The following is a 14,195-nucleotide window of genomic DNA, read 5'->3' on the forward strand; positions in this document are numbered from 1 at the left end:
CTTTCAGTCGACAGACAGGTCACCTGGCCATCCGTTGGTCACATGATCACTCTGGGTCAGAACCACTCCCCCCAATGCCTAGCCCATGCTGTGATCCCCATAGGATCATCTGCCACCCTTCGCTCCCTGCCGCCCCTCCCCCACTCGGCCAGATGTTTCACCAAGATTCTTCAGCAGGACAGTGAATTGGCTAATTACCCAAATGCCTCAGATGCTACAGATTCAGTGCATTCCGAAAAGTGCTCATTAATTTCCCGACAGGGCTGCAAAGAAGCGGTTCTTCGTTTTGTTGGGTCTATGAAGTTTTAGGTAGAAAAATACGCTGCTTTAACACAAAGCCGGGGAAGCGTGCTCTACATGTAGCAAAAATCTTTACGATTTTGACAGAAAGTGCACCCCCTGCTCCTGTCTATGTTACCTACACTACCCTGGCCTGTACTTCCTGGGATACAAGCCCCCCCCCTCCCCAAACTCTGACCAGGAAAATCACACTGCGGACAAAGTCGCTTTTGAACAAAAAAACCCAGTTCATTCTCTGTGCAAATTGGCACCTGATGTTCCCTCTGCAAGTCTGTAGCTCATCCTGATTAATTCAGGTTCACCATCACTACAGTTACGCTCTGGATCGGAACCTCCTGGTCTTCCTGATCAGGGCCCAGAGCATCCCTGCCACGGCCTGGGGGGCCAGACAGACCATCAGCAGCCTGCAGACTGCCGGCTTCCCTCTGCCCCCCCCCCGACCCGACACCTTCATCCATATTTAAAGTCACAGCAGCACATCCTGACATGTGCTACTGTACCTCCGACTGCTGGCCCCCTGTGGTTTCCGTGCCGACATGTCATGCCACCAGACAGACAGCCCTGTTCATGCCTGCAGGAGCCTATCAGTGGGCTTTGGGAAGGGGGGGGGGGCTACCCACCTCCCATGTGAGAGGCCCAGTGGACACTTGTATACTCATTCTTCTCAACCACCCCCCCACCCACTATCAAAGCATAACAGCCGTGATGGTGAGTAAAGCAGAACCCCACTACAGAAAATAAACACGTCACCGGACTGATTAAACAGTGACAGTTTATCTATCTGGACTGGAGGGGTCAGGTATACAATATTGAGTCAGGAACAGGCACAGAATGACTCACTACTGAATACTGCCATCTAGTGTCAGTGCGGTGAACTGCGGTAAGGGTGTTTAATCACATAGGAACTGTCTTTGGGTTCTGTTGCTTCTTCACCAATCAAATTGCTGATTTCAGTTTGATCTTTGACCTTAATAAACTGACTCCACCCTAAGGGTGCCAGTACAGAGCAGCTACGAGAGGCTCAGCGGCCAGCTGCTGATGTGTACATCGGGGGGTGGAGCTACAGCAGTATTATGTCACGCCCCCTCACCATATGGGGCTCTGAATGCACAATTCAGATCAGGCCTCTGGAGGTTTAAACGCTCAACACCGAACTTCATTCCAAATTCCAGTTAATAGACTTTTATGCATAAAATCACATCAGCGGCACCTTAACGCTAAAGATCATCCACCAGAAGCAGGACTTTTACAATCAGAGGTTTATTGCAGAAAGAGTGTTGCAAATATGTACCCATCTTCTGACATCCAGTCAATTTAGACTCCGTAACAAAATAATTATATCCTTAACATCAACAATCTCTACAAAAATTTGTAAAATGGCAACATCATGGCGACAGGAATGAGTTGAGGAATACAGCGAATGTTTCTTTTCTAAACAAGGCACCAAGAAAATAGGTATAAAAATGAATGCTTGAGTGGGCAGCTGTCCCCATTGGTATGTGCAGAATTCTTAAATGCCCCCCCCCCCGCCCCGCCACTGAAAACCTGGTTGAAATCCCAGTACTAAACAGAATTCCAGTCACTAACTGAGATTGTGCCAGTTAGGCTGAGCTTCCAGAACTCTGTCCATCTCGGCCACGTTGGGAATGTGATGGACTGGTGGATGCAGTGAAACTGGAACGTAGCGGAAGAGTTTGGGGAGGTGGGTTCGCCACAGGATGACCTCAGATGACCTCGGACTCGTGGCGGTGCAGGGCGGGGGGTAAGGTGGTCCCACAGGGACCCGGGAAGTGAAACCTGCAGATGGAGATAATTTCTTGCATCAAGGACCCACAATTGGCACCAGGCAAAGAGACCAACATACCCAAGACTCACCATGGATGCTGGTGTACAGCCTAACCAAGTTCGATATTATTAAAGTTTGACTGGATAAAAGCAGAGATTAAAATCGAAGGTATTACCGGAAGGTCTTAATTTAATTAGTGTAGAGACTATCATGGAGTTCCCCCCACTCAAATATCATAGTTCTTGTGAAATTGACCCATTTTCAACTCAAACATGCAGTGAAATTTAACTGCCTGAAAGTTTCAGTACATTGATCATGATGGCTTCGGGCAAGCTTCGAGCGTTCTGCGTCTCCATGGATACGCGCGTCTCCATGGATACAGCCGAGGGGACTCACATGAAGCGGTTAGTGGCGGGCGTCGCCTCCATGTTGAACTCTGCCACCGGGACGCCTCTGGATGCCACCTGGGGAGCAAACATGGCCGCCGGGTAGACGACAGAGGAGGTGCCGACCTGCAGGGGGAGCAGCGGCGGATTGTTCCATTCCTGTCTCTGACACCAAGCGTCAGCCAGCCTCCGCTGTACTGGAATGACCCCGTCGGCTTAATACGGGACACAGGTCTCAGCCTGCCTCGCGCTCGCGTCAACAAAATAAACTTTCATCATCGTTTAATCTCATTACTGGGATTCCTGTTCCCCGCATGTCATACTGTGGACGTCCACGGCGGGGTTTATCGCAAAGAACCACCGCAGGATCCCAACACGGCAGGACGGAACCTCGCAGGCGATTCAGGTTTTACTAAAGAGGGTCAGTAGCAGAGCTGGAAAGGAGGGCAAGCGAAGTAAACCCAAAATAGCCTCCCCTAGAGCCCTCGGCTAAATCATTAATGGGATCTAGTCCATTATTAGCAAGCTGATTAGCCCAAGTAAGTTAAACCTACTAAAGGCTTCACATTGCATGGGATATGTAAGCAGTTCAGCGGACGTCCAAGAATGTTAGCGGTTAACGCACGTCTAGTTAAGACGTCACTCGCCCCGTCTCCATTTAGCAAATTTAGTTATGAGTCATGCTGATAGGGCAGATTCTGTAAACACTAATTAGCCAATAGCGGGTCACCATGGAAACCAGTGACATGCCAAAGGTCACGGGGAGGTCGAAGGGTGAGACGCCCCTTGCCTGCCGATTGGTTCCCGTGGAGCCGCCCCTTGCCTGCCGATTGGTTCCCGTGGAGCCGCCCCTTGCCTGCCGATTGGTGCCCTTGCCGCCGTCCCAGAGGGCTACGTACCACCAAGCAAAGGTCGCAGATCTCCAGCTCCTTTTCCACCTGGGTCAGGATGTTGGAGTCCAGGGTTTCCCCGAACCAGACCACATGGGGCCTGAGCAGTCCGTTGCAGCCGCCATTTTCACACCTGCAAGCATGCAATGTAGGCACAGGTAAACATATAAGACTCGCCGCCGACGCAACCTTGCGTCATGGGAACAAAGCCCATCTGCCTGGAACCCCAACAAACCAGGAGCAGAACCTTCAGGCTAAAGATTAAAATGCAACCACACTGTCGTATCCATTTTAGTGCAATGAACAGAGCACGATAAAAAGCTTCTAACGGTCTTAAAAAGTAATACTTAAATGAGCCCCCTGTAAAGAAAGAAAATGAAAATCAGCTAATACTGACTAATTATAAGGCATCATGCAAGGTTTAGGGCTATTATTTCTAAAAACACCACTTCTGTAATAAGAAGAATAGTGTCAAACGCAATACACCCTAAGACATTTCTGTCACTCTGGCGCCACCTAATGGAGACCTTGTGTAAAACACAAATGTGCAAGTGTCCCTGTCACACTGACAGTCATAGTATTACTAAGTACTGACCTTAAAACGCAGTGTGGACCGGTTACGGGTTATTTTCCACATTCAGAAATTTTCCAAAAACTTTTTAAAACCCAAACATAGGGACACCCACCTTGGCAGATCCTCAACTGGTATCATTGCGTCGCTCGTGTTCGGGTCTGGTGCACTAAGACAGTAAACGGTTAAAATAAAATTAGCTGTCTCACTAGGGAGTATCAGTGCCCCCCTCTCCTGGGGAGGCGGCCCTCAGCCCTACCCTTTGCCCCCCAGAGCGCTGCATATCGGGCTCTTGTGATTTGCGGCCACGTTCCCGCAGCTCATGCATCTGGTTTTGAAGAGGCTTCCTGCAGTGAGGGGAGAAAAAGCAAACGGGGTGAGCGACCGCTGCCACCTGGTGGTCGGCTGCAGCATGTCTCCACCCAGACACAAAATAAAAATCACAGGTGAGTTTATAATAGGAAATATACGGTGTAGCACTGAAAACTAGTACTGCAGCGGCTCAGTGATTAGCACTGTAACCTCACACCTCCAGGACTGGGGCCTCGATTCCAGCCTATGGGAATGGAAAGTCATTTTGAATTTAGTATCGCGACAACCAATAATCATTGAAGTTCTATCATCAGTAGCTATCAAGAATATGACAAACGTGAAAACATAGGCTGGCTTTTTTTGTTTTAATCTATTCACAGGGGCATGCTGCCCTACAGTATTCAGACACTGCATTACCACAAATAACCAGAGGGGGGTGCTGAAGTACCCTCAGCACATCTACTTCCAGTGCTACTGCTCCTGTCCCCTCATGTGACTGAATATTCTTGTTATGTTTTGTAAGCTTCCACCAGCTACTCTGGTCTCACCTCATCATCCAGAAACTTGCAATTAGGTAAATCATTATCTTTAAACTGCCCCTATTGCATACAATTGCATATGACCTTGGGCACACTGGCATCCCATCCAGGGTGTCCCTGGTCCGCGGAAGAGCCACGGTGCCACGCGGGCCTCACCGTGGATCTCCAGGATGTTCTGGGAGCCGGCGCGCCGATGCAGCTCGTCGATGTTCTGCGTGATGACCACCACGGAGCGGCCCTGTCGACTGAGCCGCGCCTCGCACTCCGCGATGGCCCGGTGCGCCGCGTTCGGGCTCCTGGAGAGTACCAGCTCCCGGCGGTAGTGGTAGAACTCCCAGACGCGCGACGGGTTCCGCGAGAAGGCCTCTGGGGTAGCCAGCTCCTGGAGGGGAGGGGAGGGGCAGCCATCGGCATGAATGGGAATGGAGACCGTGCCGCTCTGGTAGACCGAGTATGACAACTGGGCCAAGTGGCTGAATTTGTTCTGCTTCGTGGCGGCTGGTTACGTCTGTGACATTATATCCGACTTCTGCGGACAGTAGCTGAAGTTATGTAAACCCCCCCCACCCTCCCTGTCGCAATAAATCTGACACAACACCAGCAATGTGGTGAAACCCAAAGAGTTCTAAAACCAGTGGTTCTCAAACTGCACAACGCCTTCTAGTGGTTTGCAGTGGTATCTCTGTACTTAAACTCGGGTCTTAATGGTGGAGAGCCTGATATTGTCAGAGGAGGAACTCCATGTAAAAAGTATGGCGACCACTGTACTAAAGCAGAGGTGTGCTGGTGCCAGCGTGCTCAGAGAACCGGGTGGACAGACGTCATTTACCTGAGCCTGCCACTTCCTCCAGTACCCCCCCGCCCCCCGGAAGGTGGGGACGTCGCTCTCTGCGCTCACGCCGGCCCCCGTCAGGACGGCTATGTGCTTGGCTTTGGAGAACGCCTTTCGAAACTCCGACACGTCTGCGAGTACAAACAAAGCGCCTGGAGTTTATCTGTACGTGTGCAAGAGGAGAAACGTGATCCACGCCTGACAAACAGCCATTGTGGAAGTCTGGAAAGGTCAAGGCACGGTAGAACATTCTGGAAGATTAGCATTTCCATGACAACGTGGGATAACGTGATGCACATGGTGCTGGGGAGGCGCTGCCTTATCTTCTGATAACACTTTTAGTTTGGTGTAAGATTCAAAACCCGTGTTTTTCAACCCAGTCCTCAATGACCCCCGGCTAGTCCACATTCTCGTCCCATATTATCAATTTTTTAAATCTGGACTAATCTGGAGGATTAAGGGTTTGAGCTGGGAATCAGAAATAATACCGCATAACTCATCGCATATAAAACACAATGAGCAAAGAAAATATTGAAATAAAATTGGACCTTTGTTCATACTTCCTTTCCACATATATATTGCCATACAATTATAAATTACCAGGTCTCCAAGTTCTATATTCTCTTTCTGTTACTATTAAATAAACGGCACATATCAATAACACCTTTCCTGTATTACCTGAAGCGTTGCGGGCCATATCCACCACGTCTTTGCGGTGTCCTGAGTTTCCCGATGTTCTGCTACACCAACGAGCGATTAGCCTCCCTGTGTTAAGCTGTCGAGGAATCATTGTGATTATATCACAGCTGCAGAAAGAAAGAAAAACAGGCGCGTTTAGGCCGTGCGATCGTGCATTCAGCCGTTTTTGAATTATCCGTGATAAGAAGCATTTTCTGCAAACTTTGCTGTTACCGAAGACTCAGCAAAAGCCTGAATCTTTCATGCAAATGACCGGACTAAAGCGGCATTATTTCGGACAAGCTTTAAAAAGACCCGATGCATTAGAGAAGCCAGTAATGCTTAGAAAAATAGGAAGAATCCGCCAAAATTAACTCAAGCATCAGAGCAAGTAACACGGCTGGCATTCCCCTACATAATCGCACTGTGAGAAAAATATACTAAGTACCAGAATCAGAAAAAAGTCTAAATAAAAAACGGACTTAATGCAGATGAAAAGCGTTCTTTTTCCCTTCGGGGCGTTTCCACATGTGCAAGCTGTCAGAAACCAGCTGTAAACATCTTTACAAAGAGGACAATATTTATACAGGCGTTTAGCTAAAGTTTAGCTCAGCTAAAGTGTGGTCAGACCGATCTAGCAAGTTTGAGAGGTGGCTGATCAGTCTGAAAGCAATCTCTGAAAAGACTGACATCTCATACAGCTGCAGCACTGCACCCAAAGTGCAAACCACCAGACATAAGGCATTTACTCCCAGTTAAATAAAAAATAGATATACCATATTTTCCCTTTGAACGCATTGCTAAAAATCAGCAAAGTACATGCTAACGAGCTAGCACAGTTGTTCTGCGGTGCAATTAATTTATCCAGAAACTCAGATAAAATAAACCGAAGATTAGCTGCTAGTTCAGCATCGCATCCTATGCACGTAAATACCGATCTGTTAAGTTTCGCTGGGGATTTCAAGCTTGACTCCGACGCTGCCTCAGCTCCCCCAGCATGGCCTGCTATTTACTAACCGAGCGGTAACCAGGAAGAGGCATGCCGTAAATGAGCACCAAACGTCGCAAAAGGCTCGGCGTTGTCAAGGTGAGCGAGACACTGGGAAGGGCTGCTGCTCGTGCGGACGCCGAGCTGTGGGTTTTATTGCAAAACCACATTATGACACAACCTTCTCCGGTTATGCATTACCTCCTGTGATGAAAAAATAACTGTCTTGGACATTATATTTACAGAGAAATACATTTATTTATTGCAAGATGTCTTTTTAATAATCAGCCTTACTGAATTGAAAGGTTTATTTACTGTATTTCTCTATATGTACCTTGTTACAGTTGAAGTTCATAATAATTTCTTTTCAGATAATAAAACAGGTAACACATTGACTGATTTATGTATATTCAGGCGGTCTTACGATATAAAACTGAATTTTACGAATACTGCCAGAAACCTCTTTTGCTGAATATGAAAAAAAAACATATGCTTTACTACCCGTAATATAAAATTGTTTTATTGCCCAAAGATGCATTTAAACGTTTATAAGCTTCACCGTTAGATGGCAGCATCCATATGAAACATCATTTTAAAACCGCTAGCATTACGCTGCACTTTGCTTCTTCTAGGAAACCAAGAAAAAACCTTTAAGAATCTGAAAGCTGACAGATGACAGACAAGATACATTGAATCCTAATTCAAAACCTATGGATATGCATTTAAAATAAGTGAATCATCCTGCTATATGATGTACCACATCACATGACCTACGCTTTTAAAATAAATGTATGGATTATCGTACCATGCGTTATTCGCACCGACTACGGCAGTGAACCTGACAGACTTCAGTCGGCAACTATGATCATGTCCACTCCACTGTAAATTGCCGTAGTCCTGAGACATAAGCAATTACATTTTTACTGAGTATTTCCGTCCCTTCTTGTCACGTTTGTGCAGCTCTCACCGGAGTGCGCCTTTAGGAGGGGGCGGGTTGTGCTTAAAGCGCATTTTTTTTGGCACTCAGCCCCTCATTGCATGGTTGCTCCTCCTCTCCCGGCGTTTTTTCCTCCTTCTCCCGTTTCCCCCCCTGTGTTACTCAACCCCCCTCTTGCCGTTTTTCCCCGCAAACGGCCGTGGCTCCCGCGCGTCTCCCAGCCACCGGACGCTGCTCAAATTAATGGCGGCATCTTCAGAGGGGGACATAGACCGCAGACCCATCAGGAGAGTCCGGTCCAAGAGCGATACCCCGTACCTCGCGGAGGCCAGGATCTCCCTAAACCTGGAGACAGGTAGGCGCACACGTGAGAGCCATGCCGCGGGGTGTGCGGACGGTCCCGGCTCCTGCAATGTGCAATATTAATATAGAGGTGCAGGATGTTTTCATTATTTAAATTCATTTTGCCTGTGCAAATGTCGGGGGTTTTGCTCAGTTATCACAGCTGTGTAATTACGGGTGAGTCAGCACGACGTGCGCTTACTGATGCGGATCGAGAAGCTGGCGGCGTGGTTAGAGGATCGGGCTTTTCCCCCGGCACCTTCAATCTATTACATCGTGTCCTTGTAGATTATCGGGATCTGCGAGAAAAACGTGCTGGACGCGTTAGTCGTTTAATTATAAGCGCATGTAATACGGCATTCCCGGTGTACACCGTGGTCATATTTGTAAAGCAATAATTTCATCACTGAAAACGAAATGTAACTGATAAAACGTATGGGTCTAGGCAGATGTCAGGTGGCAAAGAAAGGGTTTAAGGTGCATAGGTGTTAAGTTTGGAGAGTAGTGGTATAAAATGAACCAACTCCAGTTCGGTTACGTAATTTACAATATGAGGAATAGCCTACAGTCTGCGTTAATCCTTTTGCTCACGCCGGCATCAGTTTCCTCCATGCTCGCCTAGGATTAAAACAAATATCACCGGTTCAGACGAATTTTTTAACGTTAACTTGGTCCTTATATTACAAACCTTCGCAAACTGCTTTGCAAGTTAGGAGCATGCTGCATTCTCTGTTGCCATGGTGACCTTAGATTTATTTTATGCCCCTGTGCTTTGGCTTACATTACATTGCATTTCGTGTCATTGTAAAAAATAATCAAATAAAGCGCACGGTTTTAGTGCAAGCCGACTTCCAGTGAAATTGAATGTGTGCTATATGGACGTATTTCCTAGACAAGGGGCGCATCATGATATACTCATCCTAGTTTAGAACCTGATTGATGTTTCCAAGTGACCAAGTCAAAAGGTACGGTCGCCTGTTAATTATTTCCCATATTCGTTGCTGAAAGGTGCTGTTCACTCGTCCGTGGTGCTGAAACAGTCAGCGATTCCTTTGCACACGTTCCTACTTCCAGTATCTACAGTGTTTAGTAAAAAGTATCTGTGTTCGTTTTAACTTAAAGTTCACAAATTAACATGCGCGCTGGCGCGTAAGTCCTTGGTCTGTATGAGGTTTATTGCTTCCATAAATGTCTGCCTTTCTTGAAGGAAGAGTGGTTTTAACTTGACTTTTTACAACACTAGTATCAAAGAGAATGGGATCGATAATGATTGGAAATAACATGCAATTTGCTGAATTACACACTGAAAATTCCAATGATCACAGATTAAAAGGACGCAGGACATGCTTGCAAAATATACGGTCTGGACCGAAAGTGAAACTTAACACGTGGTTTTAAATCACCATTAGATCCGAGATCAACTTTGTAATGCTTAAAAATGTTTAGGCCTAAAATATTTAATCAGTCTTCCGTTTAGTCACATGACACATGCAGCTCATTTGTTTGCTTGTTTTTTTCCCCTATTGACATATACGGTCATTATATATTGGTCTATTATGCAGACAGAGAGTTGCCAATTACTGTCCGTGGGGAACTAAGCTGAGCCTCTTTCTGCTGGAAACAAGGTCATAGATCCGTTTGTTCAGACAGAAATCAGCCGCTGCCCAGGCTGATTCCACGCTGCCTCGGATAATGAGAAACCTTTGCTCTGCAGAAGCGAATGCAGCAAAGGCCGGAGGTCCGCGTCCGTCTCGTCCAGGCATGGCGAAGCCTTTAGGCGGAGATTGCCTGCACGCTCCCCCGGCGACTCTCCAAACGCGCAAGCGTTTTGCTCGCCTCATCGACGATTTACGGACGAGGAAGCGTATTTCCATTTCGTCGCGTTATGCATTTTTTATGTTGCATTTACCATTATGTGACTGGACACAGGTCTGCAAATGTTGCCAATCGGGGGGGTGAGGGGGTCTTGAAAATTCAGTTATTACCTGTGCATATATTAAATTATCGTTTTTGAAAGTTTGTAATGAAATGACTATATGCTCATGAATATATTTATGTAAATTGAGCATTTATGACTGAACATTAGCCAGCATTAACTGTTCATACCCAACGCTGTTTAAAACTTATAAAGGAAAACACAGTGATTGGTGTGTGCTCCGTAATTCACGTAAGGCATGCAAATTGCAGGTTTTTCTGAGTGGTTCCTCAGTAGGACTGCATTTCAGCTTAGTGCTGAGTGCTGTTTCTACCCCAGATTTCGGGCGTTTCTCAATACCAAGACGGCAATGATCGTACTTGCGTTCCTGGCAAGACCGGTCTTGCTCTCTTGCCTCCCAAGAATAAACTTGGGGTGCAATGAATCATGGGATTGGTCTCATTTGGCAAAGATGCAACCGATGTATCCTTGATATTTGCCGCATAGCAAGAATGGTATGCATGGATTTTTACCGTCCTAAGTACTGCTGTTCTTGGACATTTCTCAATATCCGAATTTGACAAATACTTGTGTTTTCGTGTACACGTTTTATGTCATCTTCCATTATCGAAGACCAGTAGCAATACTCAATAACATCCTAGTCGAGCAAGACCAATCCCATGACTTCTTGCGCCCCAAGTTTGTTCTTTGGTCTTGTTCAAAAAGAATGATTCAGAAAGATAACCAATCAAATTGCACAGGAGGTGGGGCCAAGCAGCTAGAGAAGGTGCAAGACATTTGATTGGTTATCTCTCTGAACCAATTACTTTTCCTTCTGCCCTCAGAACATTTTTTGTGCAAGTAAAGCTCCTGTGACTGTAAATCTTTGCATTCTTGGTACTGAGAAATACCACTTCAGTATTGGAACTAGTCTTTGACAATGGAAGAATAGGTATATGAGAACACAAGTGCGGTCAAGGGCACATATTGAGATTAACCCCTCGTGCTTTGTTTCCTAGTTGATACTGCTGCTTTTAATGACGTTCCACAGCCGTGGCGGTACTAGGGTCAGGCTAGTGAGGCTTTAGCCCCGAGTGCTTTGCTCTGAATCTCATCCCTGAGGTGGCTTGTTGTGTGGTGGCTGTGGCAATGCACTGTACTTAGTGCATGCTTCTTGCTTCTTTGTTCGTTATATGGATAATGGGGCTTTGTTGTCATGAAACACCAAATTCATAACCACCATGAACACGTAACTAATATATTTTAAAGGGAATAGATGGACAGAACGTTATAATTACAAATCTTGAACTCTGACTCATCAACCGGTTTCTGTTCTAAGCCCCTTGATTTACCCCTTACTCTAGAACCGCCCCCGTTTTCCAGTGTAATTGTACCACAGATTTTCAGAGATGGAACCAGAGACTCCTCTCTTCCGCACAATGCCGTGCTTTGCTGAGCCGATATTGTCTCCAACGCTCTTTGACCAAAGACCCGAAGTACAGCACAGCTCAGTTTGTCAGTCTTGTGGTTTACAGATTTAAGAAGATGGACTGATGGATGTAAACAAGTGTACCAAAATGCAAACCAGTTTTTAACGAATCCACAATATTATTAATTATTATTATTATTATTTTATTATTATTATTGAACAGCTCTCTTGTAGGGACAGCCAGTCAGAGCATTTCATATCACATGTTTGCCCAGGAAGTCCTGGTCTTACTTGTTGACTTCTCAGCCCCAAATTAAGGCTTTCAGTTCATTAGTGAGAAGCATCTCATCTAATTTTTAACGAACACCCTCACAATCATCCAATCAACATTTTTATATTGTTCAAATGTCTGCATGTATGCAGTTGTAAAAATTATCACCCAGAATTTTCTACTGCATTTCATTGCTGTGATGCATTGGTTACGTGAGCATGGTGTTATTTTATTTGGAGTCTGTAGGCCTGTTTCCGGTTGTTGTGCTTAGTAATGTAAATGTCAGACAGGCTTTGATGGTATTTTTCAAGCTTTCTTTCTTGGTTGCTGGCTTTGGCACCTTCAGCTCTGTAGCCAGTGGTGGTATTCAAAGAGCTGCACCGTTACGTAGAAGCTCTGGGGATTTGAGTCTGTCCCTAAAGGTACCCTAAGGTAGGATCAAGGCACTATCTCAAGTGTCATCGCGAACGTGCCAATTGGTGGCCAAAGGGGACGTCGCTATGGATACCGGGAGTGGGCCAGACTCAGGTCCAGGCGAAACATCCCAGGAGGGGATTTCTCCAGCTGGGTGATATCAGCTACGAGTTCAAAACCCGTGTCCTCGTGTTAGTATTGCCATAGCAACCAGCCAGGCTGCAGGTGCCTCTAAACAGATTAAGGATGGAGATAACAGGTTTGTGAGTTTTACACTGCAGATAAGTGTCTGTTTTTCTGCATATAAACTGTCACAACAGGCATTATATAAATGCAAAAAAGCTTTATGCTAAATATTATTAGATATAGGGAAAATTTAGACTTAAATATCAAGAGTAAAATAAAAGCAAAATATTAAGAAAATCATTAAAATATGAAAGAAATTTTACATTTCCGCCAATATCTGACAACATGAAACTGTTGTTTCATATTAGATATTAAATATTTATATGAAATACAGCATAACATAGTACATTTAGTAGCATGAAGAGATGCGTTTGTCTGTGCTTTTGACGGAGAAGCACGATATTAAAGTGCTGCTTAAAACTATTTGATGTGCAAGTGTCGAGAGACAATGTATTGGATTTTATGGTAGGGTAATCATTATTCTGATGACCAAGGTTATGGATTCAGCTGTACTAATGATTAATTAGCTAGTCAAGTAACGGTAACATTTCACTGTGAAGACAATGAAGGGTGAAATTGCTTATTGTTGTCCTGTGAACTGTTGAATCTAGGATATTGCAAATGTATTTATTGAATCACATGACAATGTAAGCTGTGATGATGTCACAACCACCCCTACCCCCCAAGACTAATATACTCTCTTCGTCGAACAGCTATTTGGGCAACACAAGCCGTTTATTGGGTTGAGTCCACCGTAACAACCTTTGTCGTGTTTTTGTGCAGCCGAACTCAATGTCTAGGCCATCTCACGATGCATATTCATTTATTTTCGAAAAACGTTCCTAAAAAATGCACTCTTTTGGACAGTTCAGGATGGCAGCTCCTGCAATGCAGATTTTAATTATGGGAGTGTGTCGCTTTTGAAGCACCAGTTCGACATTCGTCATTCTGAGACACACAAAATCCCACAATAAATGTAGACCGCCATCCAGATTTTAAAAGACTTTCTCTACTGTCAGCCCAGGTTAGATCTTTTCTGAAGACGTGACTAACTGATCTGATAAGCAGTCAATTAACCAATTGAAAGATGGTCTGATCGATGAGTCTGCTTGATATCAGTAGACTCATCCTTTACTGTGATACTGGGTAAAAGACACACAGGAGTACACACCAGTCCACACCAGCATTCTGGTCCCATTGGGCATTAGCTCCCAGTATGGTGAACAGGGAACCTGATGTAGGAGAACAGCAGCCTCATTGCAGACCTGTGTTTGTACCGCAAGCCTCCGTATGGTGCAGGAACAGCGATGCAGTCATGCCACTGTTTTCTGCACTGCAACTGCTCCAGCGCCCATCCCCCCCCCACCCCCCAAACGTGCTACCACTATGGTTTATGCATTTCACTGAGGATCACGGCAC

The 14,195-nt window shown here is 45.7% G+C and overlaps 2 protein-coding genes across 4 annotated transcripts in view; one reads left to right on the forward strand and one right to left on the reverse strand.

The window, feature by feature from the left end:
- Positions 1 to 1,544: 1,544 nt before the first annotated feature.
- Positions 1,545 to 7,385, reverse strand: LOC111845831 (NAD-dependent protein deacylase sirtuin-5, mitochondrial-like). Of its 3 annotated transcripts, none has more exons than XM_023815512.2 (9): positions 7,312 to 7,385; positions 6,295 to 6,422; positions 5,614 to 5,747; positions 4,941 to 5,166; positions 4,193 to 4,280; positions 4,049 to 4,102; positions 3,372 to 3,495; positions 2,483 to 2,598; positions 1,545 to 2,097 (listed from the first exon to the last, which is right to left on the reverse strand). In XM_023815512.2, the coding sequence occupies exons 2-9, from the start codon at positions 6,404 to 6,406 to the stop codon at positions 2,025 to 2,027; spliced, it is 927 nt and encodes a 308-aa protein (XP_023671280.1). In that variant the 5' UTR covers positions 6,407 to 6,422; positions 7,312 to 7,385; the 3' UTR covers positions 1,545 to 2,024. The 3 variants fall into 3 exon arrangements, with proteins under 3 accessions (XP_023671280.1, XP_023671278.1, XP_023671279.1); XM_023815510.2 differs by having other exon boundaries at positions 7,229 to 7,368; XM_023815511.2 differs by lacking the exon at positions 7,312 to 7,385 and adding an exon at positions 7,071 to 7,222.
- Positions 7,386 to 8,247: 862 nt separating this feature from the next.
- Positions 8,248 to 14,195, forward strand: part of LOC111845944 (phosphatase and actin regulator 1-like) — a 55,894-nt gene continuing 49,946 nt past the window's right edge. Inside the window, exon 1 of the mRNA XM_023815708.2 lies at positions 8,248 to 8,574. Coding sequence (XP_023671476.1) covers positions 8,463 to 8,574 — 112 coding nt within the window. The 5' untranslated portion in view covers positions 8,248 to 8,462. The remainder of the gene's footprint in view (positions 8,575 to 14,195) is intronic.

The sequence above is a fragment of the Paramormyrops kingsleyae genome, chromosome 4 (assembly GCF_048594095.1).
Source record: "Paramormyrops kingsleyae isolate MSU_618 chromosome 4, PKINGS_0.4, whole genome shotgun sequence".
Classification (NCBI taxonomy): Eukaryota; Metazoa; Chordata; class Actinopteri; order Osteoglossiformes; family Mormyridae; genus Paramormyrops; species Paramormyrops kingsleyae.